Here is a 13,915-nt window from a genome sequence, read left to right on the forward strand (position 1 = left end):
TACGCACAGAAAGTGTATTTCGCTCAAATTTTGTGGAGAAATAAGTTTACATCCCTGTTAGTGTAACGGATGTGAAATGGCTAGCTAGTTAGCGGGTGCGCGCTAGTAGCATTTCAATCAGTTACGTCACTTGCTCTGAGACTTAAGTAGGGTTTCCCCTTGCTCTGCAAGGGCTGTGGCCTTTGTGGAGCGATGGGTAACGATGCTTCGTGGGCGACCGTCGTTGTTGCGCAGAGTGTCCCTGGTTCGCGCCCGTGTCGGGGCGAGGGGACGGTTTAAAGTTAAACTGTTACATTAGTAAGCGTTTCTCCTTTGCCAAGATGTGGCATATCAAGATGCTGTTTAAACAGCATGGTCATTACACAGGTGCACCTTGTGTTGGGGACAATAAAAGGCCACAGAAAATGTGCAGTTTTGTCACACAACACAACGCTACAGATGTCTCATGTTTTGAGGGAGTGTTCAATTGGCATGCTGACTGCAGGAATGTCCTCCAGGGCTGTTGCCGGATAATTTTATGTTAATTTCTCTAACATAAGCCAATGACATTTTAGAGAATATGGCATCAACCACAGACCAGGTGTAACCACGCCAGCCCAGGACCTATACATCCGGCTTCTTCACCTGCGGGATTGTCTGAGACCAGCCACCCAGTCAGCTGATGAGTATTTATGTCTGTAATAAAGCCCTTTTGTGGGAAAAACTCATTCTGATTGGCTTGGCCTGGTTCCCCAGTATAGCTGCACCTTTGCCCAGTCATGTGCAATCCATAGATTAGGGCCTAATGAATTTATTTCAATTAACTGATTTCCTTATATGAACTGTAACTCAGTAAAAAAAATGAAATTGTTGCGTTTATATTTTTGTTCGGTATAGTTTAATCAGCTATGTTTGCTAGGGATGGGGGGGAAGTGTGACACTCACTCTGGCCCCTGAGGGCTGTAGTTTCCCAGCCCATTATTTTACCTTTATTTAACTAGACAAGTCAGATGCACGATCGAGAGCATCCTGTCGGGCTATATCACCGCCTGGTACAACAGCTGCTCCGCCCATAACCGTAAGGCTCACCAGGGGGTAGTGAGGTCTGCACAACACATCACCGGGTGCAAACTACCTGCCCTCCAGGACACCTACACCACCCGATGTCACAGGAAGGCCAAAAAGATCATCAAGGACAACAACCACCCGAGCCACTGCCTGTTCACCCCACTATCATCCAGAAGGCGAGGTCAGTACAGGTGCATCAAAACGGGGACCGAGAGACTGAAAAACAGCTTCTATCTTAAGGCCATCAGACTGTTAAACAGCCATTGAGTGGCTGCTGCCAACATACTGACTCAACTCTAGCCATTACTAATGGAAAAATTGATGTAATCAATTTATCACTAGCCACTTTATATAATGCTTACATTACTCATCTCATATGTACACTAGCCACTTTAAACAATGCCACTTAATATAATGTTTTCATACCCTACATTACTCATCTCATATGTATATTTTGTACTCGATACCATCTACTGCATCTTGCACTCATTTATATATTTATATGTACATATTCGTATTCATTCCTTTACAGGTAGTTGTTGTAAAATTGTTAGGTTATATTACTTGTTAGATATTACTGCATGGTCGGAACCAGAAGCACAAGCATTTCGCTACACTCCCATTAACATCTGCTAACCATGTGTGTGACAAATAAATTTGATTTGAAAATTTGAGTTAAGAACAAATTCTTATTTCCAATGACGGCCTAGGAACAGTGCCATCATTCTGCCTTGTTCAGGGGCAGAACGGCAGATTTGTACTTTGTCAGCTCAGGGATTCGAATTTGCAACCTTTCGGTTACTAGTCGAATGCTCAAACCACTAGGCTACGCTGCTGCCCCAAAAATAAAGGTAAAAATGTCATTCTGCTCCTGAACAAGGCAGTTAACCCACTGTTCCTAGGCCGTCATTGAAAATAAGAATTTGTTCTTAACTGACTTGCCTAGTTAAATAAAGGTAAAATAAATGTAGGTAGGGGTAAAGTGACTATGCATAGATAATTAACAGCGAGTAGCAGCAGTGTAAAAACAAAGGGGGGGGGGCAAATGTAAATAGTCCGGGTGGTCATTTGATTAATTGTTCAGCAGTCTTATGGCTTGGGGGTAGAAGCTGTTAAGGAGCCTTTTGGACCTAGACTTGGCGCTCCGATACCACGTGCCGTGCGGTAGCAGAGAGAACAGTCTATGACTTGGGTGACTAGAGTCTTTGACAATTTTTTGTGCCTTCCTCTGACACCGCCTAGTATAGAGGTCCTGTATGGCAGGAAGCTTGGCCCCAGTGATGTACTGGGCTGTACGCACTACCCTCTGTAGCGCCTTATGGTCAGATGCCGAGCAGTTGCCATACCAGGCGATAATGCAACCGGTCAGGATGCTCTTGATGGTGCAGCTGTAGAACTTTTTGACGATCTGGGGACCCATGACAAATCTTTTCAGTCTCCTGTCATGGTGTGGTTGGACCATGATAGTTTGTTGGTGATGTAGACACCAAGGAACTTGAATCTCTCAAACCACTCCACTACATCCCCATCGATGTGAACAGGGGCATGTTCGGGCCCTCCTTTTCCTGTAGTCCACGATCAGCTCCTTTGTTTCGCTCACATTGAGGGAGAGGTTGTTGTCCTGGCACCTCACATTTTATGCAACGTTACCTAGCTGGGCAGGCAATGGTGTTTCATTAAGAAAGTTCACATATTTTCCCCCTTTTTTAACCCAGCCTTCTTGCCATAACATCTAGTTAAGGAGGAAATCAACGATTTTGCAGCCTGAATGGAGAATGTTTTAGGTACGAACCGGTCCACGGGGGATACAAGTGCCTTGCCGACAGCATACAATGCGTTTGGACGGTGAAATTAAACCCTCAATACTAGATTAATATCGCCCTCTGCTGGCCTTTAGGCTACACATCCCTGGTCTGTGGGCATTGCCAACCAGTTTTAGATAACTTAAACCACAGATAGCAAATTAATTTGTTCAAAAACAAACATGTCAATAAATAATCAGTGGTGTAAAGTAGTTAAGTAAAAAATATGTTAAAGTAATACTTATGTTGTTTTTGGGGGTATCTGTACTTTACTATTTATATTTTTTTACAACTTTTCCTTTTCCTTCACCACATTCCTAAAGAAAATTATGTATTTTTTACTCCATACATTTTCCCTAACATCCAAAAGTACTTGTTACATTTTGAATAAATAGCAGGACAAGAAAATGGTCAAATTCATGCACTTATCAAGAGAACATCCCTGGTCATCTCTACTGCCTCTGATCTGGTGGACTCATTAAACACAAATGCTTCGTTTGTAAATGATGTCTGAGTGTTGGAGTGTGCCCCTGGCTATCTGTAAATGATGTCTGAGTGTTGTAGTGTGCCCCTGGCTATCTGTAAATGATGTCTGAGTGTTGGAGTGTGCCCCTGGCTATCTGTAAATGATGTCTGAGTGTTGGAGTGTGCCCCTGGCTATCTGTAAATGATGTCTGAGTGTTGGAGTGTGCCCCTGGCTATCTGTAAATGATGTCTGAGAGTTGGAGTGTGCCCCTGGCTATCTGTAATGATGTCTGAGTGTTGGAGTGTGCCCCTGGCTATCTGTAAATGATGTCTGAGTGTTGGAGTGTGCCCCTGGCTATCTGTAAATTATTTCTGAGTGTTGGAGTGTGCCCCTGGCTATCTGTAAATGATGTCTGAGTGTTGGAGTGTGCCCCTGGCTATCTGTAAATGATGTCTGAGTGTTGGAGTGTGTCCCTGGCTATCTGTAAATGATGTCTGAGTGTTGGAGTGTGCCCCTGGCTATCTGTAAATGATGTCTGAGTGTTGGAGTGTGCCCCTGGCTATCTCTAAATAATGTCTGAGTGTTGGAGCGTGCCCCTGGCTATCTGTAATGATGTCTGAGTGTTGGAGTGTGCCCCTGGCTATCTGTAAGGATGTCTGAGTGTTGGAGTGTGCCCCTGGCTATCTGTAAATGATGTCTGAGTGTTGGAGTGTGCCCCTGGCTATCTGTAAATGATGTCTGAGTGTTGGAGTGTGCCCTGGCTATCTGTAAATGATGTCTGAGTGTTGGAGTGTGCCCCTGGCTATCTGTAAATGATGTCTGAGTGTTGGAGTGTGCCCCTGGCTATCTGTAAATGATGTTGGAGTGTGCCCCTGGCTATCTGTAATGATGTCTGAGTGTTGGAGTGTGCCCCTGGCTATCTGTAAGGATGTCTGAGTGTTGGAGTGTTACCCTGGCTATCTGTAAATGATGTCTGAGTGTTGGAGTGTGCCCCTGGCTATCTGTAAATAATGTCTGAGTGTTGGAGTGTGCCCCTGGCTATCTGTAATAATGTCTGAGTGTTGGAGTGTGCCCCTGGCTATCTGTAATGATGTCTGAGTGTTGGAGTGTGCCCCTGGCTATCTGTAATGATGTCTGAGTGTTTGAGTGTGCCCCTGGCTATCTGTAAGGATGTCTGAGTGTTGGAGTGTGCCCCTGGCTATCTGTAATGATGTCTGAGTGTTGTAGTGTGCCCCTGGCTGTCTGTAAATGATGTCTGAGTGTTGGAGTGTTACCCTGGCTGTCTGTAAATGATGTCTGAGTGTTGGAGTGTGCCCCTGGCTATCTGTAAATGATGTCTGAGTGTTGGAGTGTGCCCCTGGCTATCTGTAAATGATGTTGGAGCGTGCCCCTGGCTATCTGTAATGATGTCTGAGTGTTGGAGTGTGCCCCTGGCTATCTGTAAATGATGTCTGAGTGTTGGAGTGTGCCCCTGGCTATCTGTAAATGATGTTGGAGTGTGCCCCTGGCTATCTGTAAATAATGTCTGAGTGTTGGAGCGTGCCTCTGGCTATCTGTAATGATGTCTGAGTGTTGGAGTGTGCCCCTGGCTATCTGTAATGATGTCTGAGTGTTGGAGTGTGCCCCTGGCTATCTGTAAGGATGTCTGAGTGTTGGAGTGTGCCCCTGGCTGTCTGTAAATGATGTCTGAGTGTTGGAGTGTTACCCTGGCTGTCTGTAAATGATGTCTGAGTGTTGGAGTGTGCCCCTGGCTATCTGTAAATGATGTCTGAGTGTTGGAGTGTGCCCCTGGCTATCTGTAATGATGTTGGAGTGGGCCCCTGGCTATTTGTAAATGATGTTGGAGTGTGCCCCTGGCTATCTGTAAATGATGTTGGAGTGTGCCCCTGGCTATCTGTAAATGATTTCTGAGTGTTGGAGTGTGCCCCTGGCTATCTGTAAAATAAAATAAAAACAAGAACATGGTGCTGTCTGGTTTGCTTAATATAGGGAATTTGAAATGACTTATACTTTTACTTTTAATACTTGAAGTATATTTTAGCAATTACATTTACTTTTGATACTAAAGTATATTTAAAACCAAAAGCGTTTAGACTTTTACTAAAGTAGTATTTTACTGGGTGTCTTTCACTTTTACTTGAGTCATTTTCTATAAAAGTATCTTTCCTTTTACTACAGTATGACAATTTGGTAATTTTTCCACCACTGTCAATAATGTGATCATTTATAGGCCAAATTAACAGCGTAATGAGTTGTTGTCATTAGAGAAGAATTTGCAATACTTATAGCAAAAGTTTTATGGTGGATTTCATTGATTGAAAAAAGTATATAAATGTGATAAATAACTATAGTATGCAGTTTGAATACATTTCAGTAACCTGTCAGTTGGACAAAAACATCTGCATTGAATCAGGTAGTGTAACGGCTTTCCTCCTCCTCTTCATCCGAAGAGGAGGAGCAGGGATTTGACCAAAACGCAGCGTGTGAATATGACATAATGAATTTATTTAAAGACGAAGACGAACACGAAAAACACTTGGAAAATTACAAAACAAATAAACGACGTAGACAGACCTGGACGACGAACTTACATGAAACACGAAGAACGCATGAACAGGGAAACCTGACTACATAAAAGAACGAACATACAAACAAACCGAAAACAGTCCCGTGTGGCGCAACGACATACACAGACTCAGGAGACAACCACCCACAACAAACAGTGTGAAAACACCTACCTTAATATGACTCTCAATCAGAGGAAATGAAAAAAACCTGCCTCTAATTGAGAGCCATATCAGGTCGCCCTTTAAACCAACATAGAAACAGAAAACATAGACTGCCCACCCAAACTCACGTCCTGACCAACTAGCACATACAAAACTAACAGAAAACAGGTCAGGAACGTGACAGGTAGGCCTAGGTTTCATCATTAGAATAACATTGATCCAATTTGTCATTATGACAAGTGTGCTATCACATTCAAAGTTCTCTTAAAAGTAACTCCTTGCCTGTTTTCCTTTGTCGGCAGTTGTTGAATGTAAGATGGAGGAGGTCACTGTCCCCGCTAAAGCCAGTGTCAGTTGCTCTCACCCCAATGGGAATTTCTCCTTTGATTCGACGTGTCAGTATTCCTGTGAAGAGGGGTACAGGCTGAGCAGCTCCGGGCCTGTGAGATGCACAGCCTCAGAATCATGGTCGGAACAGCCTCCCACCTGTGAATGTAAGTATATCCTCTTATTAACCTTATAAATAAAGTGTTCTGGAAAGACTAATAAGAGAATAAAATAACAGCTACCATTTGTTGTAACCTTTTGATTTGTACTTTCTTTGAATTACTTCAGTGTCTTGCTATCGGTCTTTATACCAGTATGACGGCTTAGACCTCCTGTATTTCAGTTGTTGTGTATCTTGAGTAATGTCTTCATCGTGGCACATTTTGTCATGTACTGCGGTCTGCCCTCTCCTCCTCAGTGGTCTTATGCAGTGAGCTGTATGAACATGGGAAGGGTTCCGTGGCCTGCTCCCATCCCCTGGGCTCCTTCAGCTACCTGTCCACCTGTACCTTTACCTGTGAGGAGGGCTATGAGAGGCTGGCCTCCAGCTCTGTTACCCTGCAGTGTGGAGCCTCGGGACAGTGGAACGACTCACAGCCGCAGTGTGTTGGTGTGTACAGGTTCTGGATATCTGTAAACGTAGCCCCCATAACATGTTACATCATCTGTAGTTGCTATAAATATATGAATGACACTGGACATTTTCCATTAGAAATATCTAGGAGGACAAATAGAGTTTTGTAATTGTCTGACAGTCTAGAACTGTTTCTGGACACAGACTGACCACTGCACCACTATTCACTCTGTCTTGCAGCTGTAAGCTGCCCTACCCTCCAGCAGCCACAGGATGGTGCTATCAGCTGTGGAGAATACTTCACCTATGGAAGCAGCTGTAACTTTAGCTGCTCTGAGGGTTATCTCCTCAAGGGGGCGATCACGGTGACCTGCACATCAGCTGCTGAGTGGAGTGAGGAGATACCACACTGTGAAGGTAAGGACAAACTTTTTTGCATCTTTAAAATAGACCTGATTTAAACCATTGTCTATATTGACAAGAGTTTTTAAACCGATGTCTTTATTGACTAGATAGACATATGACCACTCTAACAATGGAAATACATGTCCTCAAAGATGCAAGGCAGGCGGGAGGAGGCGAGAATGCTGAAGTATTACATTTCCTTCTTCTTCATTGGCCGATTGTTCACAACTCATAGAATCCCCACCCAGGTGACTACTTGAAACGGGTGGAGGCCTTCAATGGCAATCTCCCTGCTAAAAGGCTTATATCAATGACTAGTCCCCCATCTATCTCTATGACAACAACAGGCACTACTCCAATATGAAGTCATTTTTCTCAAAGTTGCTGAAATGTCACGTGCGTCCACTTATATCAGTGCATTTGTAAAACTACAGGTATTTATTTAACTAGGCAAGAACAATTTCTTATTTACAATGACAGCCTACTCCGGACAACACTGGGCCAATTGTGTGCCGCCCTATGAGATTCCCAATCACAGCCAGCTGTGATGCAGCCTGGATACGAACCAGGGACTGTAGTGACGCCTCTTGCATTGAGATGCTGTGCATTAGACCGCTGCCCCACTCGGGAGCCCTGAACTACCAGGGTCATAAACATAACCATTACGAAACCTCTATTCAATCAAATAAGCCTCACATAGCAAATGAGCAATGACATTTTTTTGTTGACCAAATTCGACACAATCTCATTGACCTTCATACAAAAATTCCTCACTTCAGGGGCCTATTTTCATGGACAGATTTGGGGCTGAGTAAAACCTCTCACTTTGCCTTTTCCTCTCTGTTTAATCTCAGTCAATTGACACATTTACACACAATACTAAAACAGTATAGACTGAGTTTAAATGGAGAGAAAGAGGTGAAGTGAGAGGTTTTACTCAGCTCGAGTGTACAAAATATTAAGAACACCTGCTCTTTCCATGACAGACTGACCAGGTGAATCCAGGTGAAAGCTATGATCACTTATTGATGTCACTTGTTAAATCAATTTCAATCAGTGTAGATGAAGGTGAGGAGACCGGTTAAATAAGGATTTTAAGCCTTAAGACAATTGGATTGTGTATGTGTGCCATTCATAAGGGGTAAGTGGACAAGCCAAAATATTAATTGCCTTTTAAATGGGGTATGGTTGTAGGTGCCAGGCCCACCGGTTTGAATGTGTCAAGAACTGCAACGCTGCTGGGTTTTCCACGCTCAACAGTTTCCCGTGTATCAAGAATGGTCCACTACCCAAAGGACATCCAGCCAACTTGACACAACTGCGGGACGCACTGGAGTCAACATGATCCAGCATCCCTGTGGAACGCTTTGGACACCTTGTAGAGTCCATGTCCGACGAATTGAGGCTGTTCTGAGGGCAACTCCGTGGGGGAGAAACTCAATATATATATATATATACACTGTATATATTTGCCATTTAACAGACGCTTTAATCCACAGCGAGTTGCAGTCATGCGTGCATCCATTTTACTTACAGGTCTTATCTCCTTATGGATGTCCTCCACACACATGAGCTCTCCAGCGACAACCATTTTCATGATTTCATTCACAACCGTTTGTTACCTTTTGTGGTATTTTTATATACTAACCACTGTGTGTCCTTCTCTCAGCTGTCCAGTGCCCCTCTCCTGTGGTTCCTCTGGGGGGTCAGGTCAGCTGTGAGGCCCCCTCACATCACTGGGGCTCTGTCTGCAACTTCAGCTGTGATGAGGGCTATGATCACCATGGGTATTTGGATATTTGCTGGTCATCAGGACCAAGTATGTCTTATGTAGCGGTTATAAAGGCTTTATGAATGCATCATGAATGCATATCCTACATAAGGGGGCTACCAAAATACGAACATGTTTTGAGAGGGTTGTAGTCAGTGATGTGACCGATCAGTTGATTCAGATTGTTTGACTGTTTTCCGCTGTTGTTTCTTGTTTCCTCCAGCAGCACCTGAGGCTCCATTGAACCCCACTATCCTAGGCCTGGCAGCAGGGGGCGCTGTGTCATTATCTGGCCTGTCTCTGGCCGCATGGCTCCTCAAACGAATCAGACAGAAAGGTAAACACACAAGAAGGCCCTTATCTTCTCCACTCAGTCATTGGCTAGGAATAAGAAAGACATAAGAAATTCAAAAACATTCCTGTTTCATAACACAGATTCGATTCAGAATGGCTATTTCTTACTTGACAATATTCATCAATATGCTCTTCATTGCCTCCTTCCAGCTAACAAGTTTGATGTGAACAGCACCTCAGACATTGAGGAACCTTTACAGACCTACAGGAACAGCATCGACAGCCTCATTTAGAGACCAACAACAGTAATAGCAGGAACAACAGCCGGAACAACAGCCGGAACAACAGCCGGAACAACAGCCGGAACAACAGCCGGAACAACAGCCGGAACAACAGCCGGAACCACTGCAGGAACCACTGCAGGAACCACTGCAGGAACAACTGCAGGAACAACAGCCGGAACAACAGCCGGAACAGCATCGACAGCCTCATATAGAGACCAACAACAGTAACAGCAGGAACAACAGCAACAGCAGGAACAACAGCAGGAACAACAGCAGGAACAACAGCCGGAACAACTGCAGGAACCACTGCAGGAACAGCATCGACAGCCTCATATAGAGACCAACAACAGTAACAGCAGGAACAACAGCAACAGCAGGAACAACAGACGGAACAACTGCCGGAACAACAGCCGGAACAACATCGACAGCCTCATATAGAGACCAACAACAGTAACAACAGCAACAGCAGGAACAACTGCAGGAACAACTGCAGGAACAGGCTGGCTCTGTTTTCAAAGAAGAACTGCTGGTCACACCTGGATCACAGTTCCTCAGTATTGTAATGTAGTAGGTGTAACGATTGTCGTCGGGAGAAAGAGAAGAGGACCAAGGTGCAGCGTGGTAAGTGTCCATAATACTTTAATAAATACGAACACTAGAACAAAACAACAAAGTGACAAACGAACAGTTCTGCAAGGTGCAATACACTAAACAGAAAACAACTACCCACAAACACCAGGTGGGAACAGGCTACCTAAGTATGGTTCTCAATCAGAGACAACGATTGACAGCTGCCTCTGATTGGGAACCATACCAGGCCAAACACATAGAAATACAAAACATAGAATGCCCACCCCAACTCACGCCCCGACCAAACCAAAATAGAGACATAAACAAGAAACTAAGGTCAGGGCGTGACAGTAGGTTAGATAGCCTTGAATCGTCTGACTGGGAGAGAGGTGCTACGTTGAGTATACAGAATCATCTGTTCTCATGATGGTCCTACAGAAAATGTCTTTTTTCTCCCTAAGGGAGTTTTGTATTGAACAAATTGTTCACCACTGGCTGGTATATGACCACAAGTGGCCAAAGTTATATTTATTTTTAAACCAGTCACTGTGTTACAGAATTAAATTTGATGTTGAAAAAGTGTATTTTTAAATATAATAAACGTTTCAAACATTGTTAATAATGTTCTTATTTTTTCCATTATTTTCTGTCCGATGCTTTTTATAATAGCTGCAAATAAATAGTCCATGGCTATTTGAGTTCAAATGTACCAACAGACAGCAAAATTACTTCAAATACACCAGTAGAATAAGAATAGGTAGTGGCACGAAAGGATCCCAAGAGGGCTAGCAACCTCTGACATTTTCCCAGAATGCCCAAATCTCCATTCAACCACTGGCAAAATCCCCTCAGAATGATCTCAAACGGTGTCTCTAATAAACAATCAAATAAACGCAGACTACCCCTTGCAAATCAGGAAACTCTTGGGTATGTTGTGTCTGACTGTCATTAAAATTGCTTCACAGAAACCTGGTAAAAAGATGTTTGTAGTGTAGCTAGCCACTAAATGGCTCTGAATTCACTGTCAGCATGCAGTCAACGCTGTAACCACACAGAACACAGTCTGAAGATGGGCAGAAACCGCTTCTCCAATAGAAATCCCCGATAACACTCAGGCGATGTCATGGCAATGTTGGCTAGCTAATAACATCCTCAACTACTTATTTTTTAATTTAGAAACTCTGCCTTATCCACTTTTGGAGCTAACTAGTGCTCTCAAATCATATCGACAGCAGATGGGAGTTGTATTCCTAACATTTCCAACTTAGCTAGCTAACATACATTTTGAGAACAAGTTATTGTGAGGACAGACGCTAGGAGACGAGAAGCAAGTACAGGGAGTGAACATTTAATAAATAAAAGACATGAATCAAACAAGGACAGCATCTGGACAGGGGAAAATAAAACAACAATAATGCTGACACGGGGAACAAACTGAGGAACAGACAGATATAGAGGGGGCAATCAACAAAGTGAAGGAGTCCAGGTGAGTCCAATGATATCTGATGCGCGTAATGATGGTGACAGGTGTGCGTAATGATGGGCAGCCTGGCGTCCTCGAGCTCCAGAGAGGAGCGGAAGCAGGCGTGACAGTTATATTACATTAAGTGGTTAGCTAGCTAGCGTTAGCAACGTTTTGTGGTCAATGAGACTGAGAGGTAGCAAACCAGCTGATCTACCAAATAATGTAACAAAAGTATAATTTAGGATTTGAAAAAAATACTCCAACAGGTTCTGCATTTCAGGAATCACAGTAGCAAGTACTCCTGCTGCACTGTTCAGTTATTTAGCCATTTAAACATGATTTTTAAAATAAAAATAGCCCTAACTGGCTTTCATGCGATTTAAAGGTGTGCTCAACTTGTTTGAGGTTTTGGACTCAATGACATTTCCTATCCATTGGAACATTGTGAATGAGTGCCCCATGGTGGCGATGGGGTTATGGTATGGGCAGGCATAAGCTACAGACAACAAACACAATTGCATTTTATGGATGGAAATTTGAATGCACAGAGATACCGTGACGAGATCCTGAGACCCATTGTCATGCCATTCATCCGCTGTGATCTCCTCGTGTTTCAGCATGATAATACACGGCCCCATGTCACAAGGATCTGTACACAATTCAGAGAAAGCAGAAACTGTCCCAGTTCTTCCATGGCCTGCATACCCACCAGACATGTCCCCCCATTGAGCATGTTTGGGATGCTCTGGATCGACGTGTACGACAGCGTGTTCCAGTTCCTGCCAATATCCAGCAAATTTGCACAACCATTGAAGAGGAGTGGAACAACATTCCACAGGCCACAGTCAACAACCTTGATCAACTCTATGTGAAGGAGATGTGTCTCACTGCATGAGGCAAATGTTGGTCACACCCAGTGGAGATTTTAGCATGGAAATCTTGGTGGGGCAAAACCTAAAATAAGTGGGATGCATGCCAGCAAAGCCACTACACAACACAACACAAAATAATACATGAATTGCACTATAACGGTGACAAACGGTGCCAACAAACTGTTAGGGCCTACATAAAGCTGTCCCAACAGCAGAGTTCCAACAGTTGAAATTCCAGAGTAGCCTATTCACGCCCAGGCAGTGTCATAACGATGAATTCCGGTCTGTGGCCGTTGTTGTAGTGTGGGTTGGTGTATATATATGTGTGCACAGAGTACCAGAAAGCAGTATCATTTCATCCACTGGATAAGACTAGAAACATATCCTTTAGAGATTTACCTGCAAAAGAGCATCACATTTAAAACGTACAATGGTAAGTACTGTTGAGAGAATTGGTTTATGCCTTAAAATTTAGATGCATTAGTTAGTTTGTATACATTTCAGACAGTCAATGCATTTCTCAGTCAGTAAAGTATGGCTTGATGTTGTCTCCACAGGACTTCTGCTCTGCATCACAGCAAGCCAGAAGCCCCAGCTCATGGATCACCCTCTTCCTCCTGTACTCAAGTAAGAAACACATTTCAAAAGATCTATGTATTTCTAAAATCCCATTCATGTAAACTCATTCATGTACTGTATGTCAATATTGACCTTTTTTTTTATATGTCATTCCTCAGTTGTCACCATGTGCAGTAGAGTAGAGGGCTGGTCCTACCATCACTCCAACAAAACGATGAACTGGGACACTCCTAGAAAGTGGTGCACGGAGCACTACACTGACATGGTGGCCATCCAGAACCGTGGAGAGATCTCCCACCTTAAAGGTCCCAAAAGCACACACATTCATGGGTCGTTCGTCTTTTCAGTTCGCCGCAGCTAGCGACTGGAACGAGCTGCAATAAACACTCAAACTGGAGTTTTATCTCAATCTCTTCATTCAAAGACTCAAATAATGGACACCTTTACTGACAGTTGTGGCTGCTTGCGTGATGTATTATTGTCTCTACCTTCTTGCCCTTTGTGCTGTTGTCTGTGCCCAATAATGTTCATACCTTGCTGTGTTATCATGTTGTGTTGCTACCATGCTGTGTTGTCATGTGTTGCTGCCTTGCTATGTTGTTGTCTTAGGTCTTTCTTTATGTAGTGTTGTGGTGTCTCTCTTGTCGTGATGTGTGTTTTGTCCTATATTTATATATATTTTTATTTTTAATCCCAGCCCCCGTCCCCGCAGGCCTTTTGCCTTTTGGAA

General features: G+C 43.6%; 1 protein-coding gene across 2 annotated transcripts; it reads left to right on the forward strand.

The window, feature by feature from the left end:
* The first annotated feature begins 50 nt into the window (after positions 1–50).
* LOC129869434 (E-selectin-like) lies at positions 51–10,806 on the forward strand. 2 transcript variants are annotated; one of them, XR_008761905.1, is made up of 7 exons: positions 51–1,228; positions 6,347–6,538; positions 6,790–6,981; positions 7,186–7,362; positions 9,345–9,458; positions 9,626–10,270; positions 10,624–10,806. XR_008761905.1 is itself a non-coding variant. In XM_055943844.1 (6 exons), exons 2-6 carry the CDS (start codon positions 6,361–6,363, stop codon positions 9,706–9,708), a joined length of 744 nt encoding a protein of 247 aa, XP_055799819.1. In that variant the 5' UTR covers positions 51–1,228; positions 6,347–6,360; the 3' UTR covers positions 9,709–10,602. The 2 variants fall into 2 exon arrangements, 1 of the variants encoding a protein (XP_055799819.1); XM_055943844.1 differs by lacking the exon at positions 10,624–10,806 and having other exon boundaries at positions 9,626–10,602.
* The last annotated feature ends 3,109 nt before the right edge of the window (positions 10,807–13,915 follow it).

Source organism: Salvelinus fontinalis, chromosome 14 (assembly GCF_029448725.1).
Source record: "Salvelinus fontinalis isolate EN_2023a chromosome 14, ASM2944872v1, whole genome shotgun sequence".
Classification (NCBI taxonomy): domain Eukaryota; kingdom Metazoa; phylum Chordata; class Actinopteri; order Salmoniformes; family Salmonidae; genus Salvelinus; species Salvelinus fontinalis.

Bases quoted from the DNA above. Each gene is read 5' to 3' on its own strand.
- LOC129869434 (XM_055943844.1), top strand. From the start codon at position 6,361: ATGGAGGAGGTCACTGTCCCCGCTAAAGCCAGTGTCAGTTGCTCTCAC. The intron at 6,539-6,789 runs GTAAGTATATCC...TCTCCTCCTCAG, and splicing joins ACAGCCTCCCACCTGTGAAT to TGGTCTTATGCAGTGAGCTG. The intron at 9,459-9,625 runs GTAAACACACAA...GCCTCCTTCCAG, and splicing joins CAAACGAATCAGACAGAAAG to CTAACAAGTTTGATGTGAAC.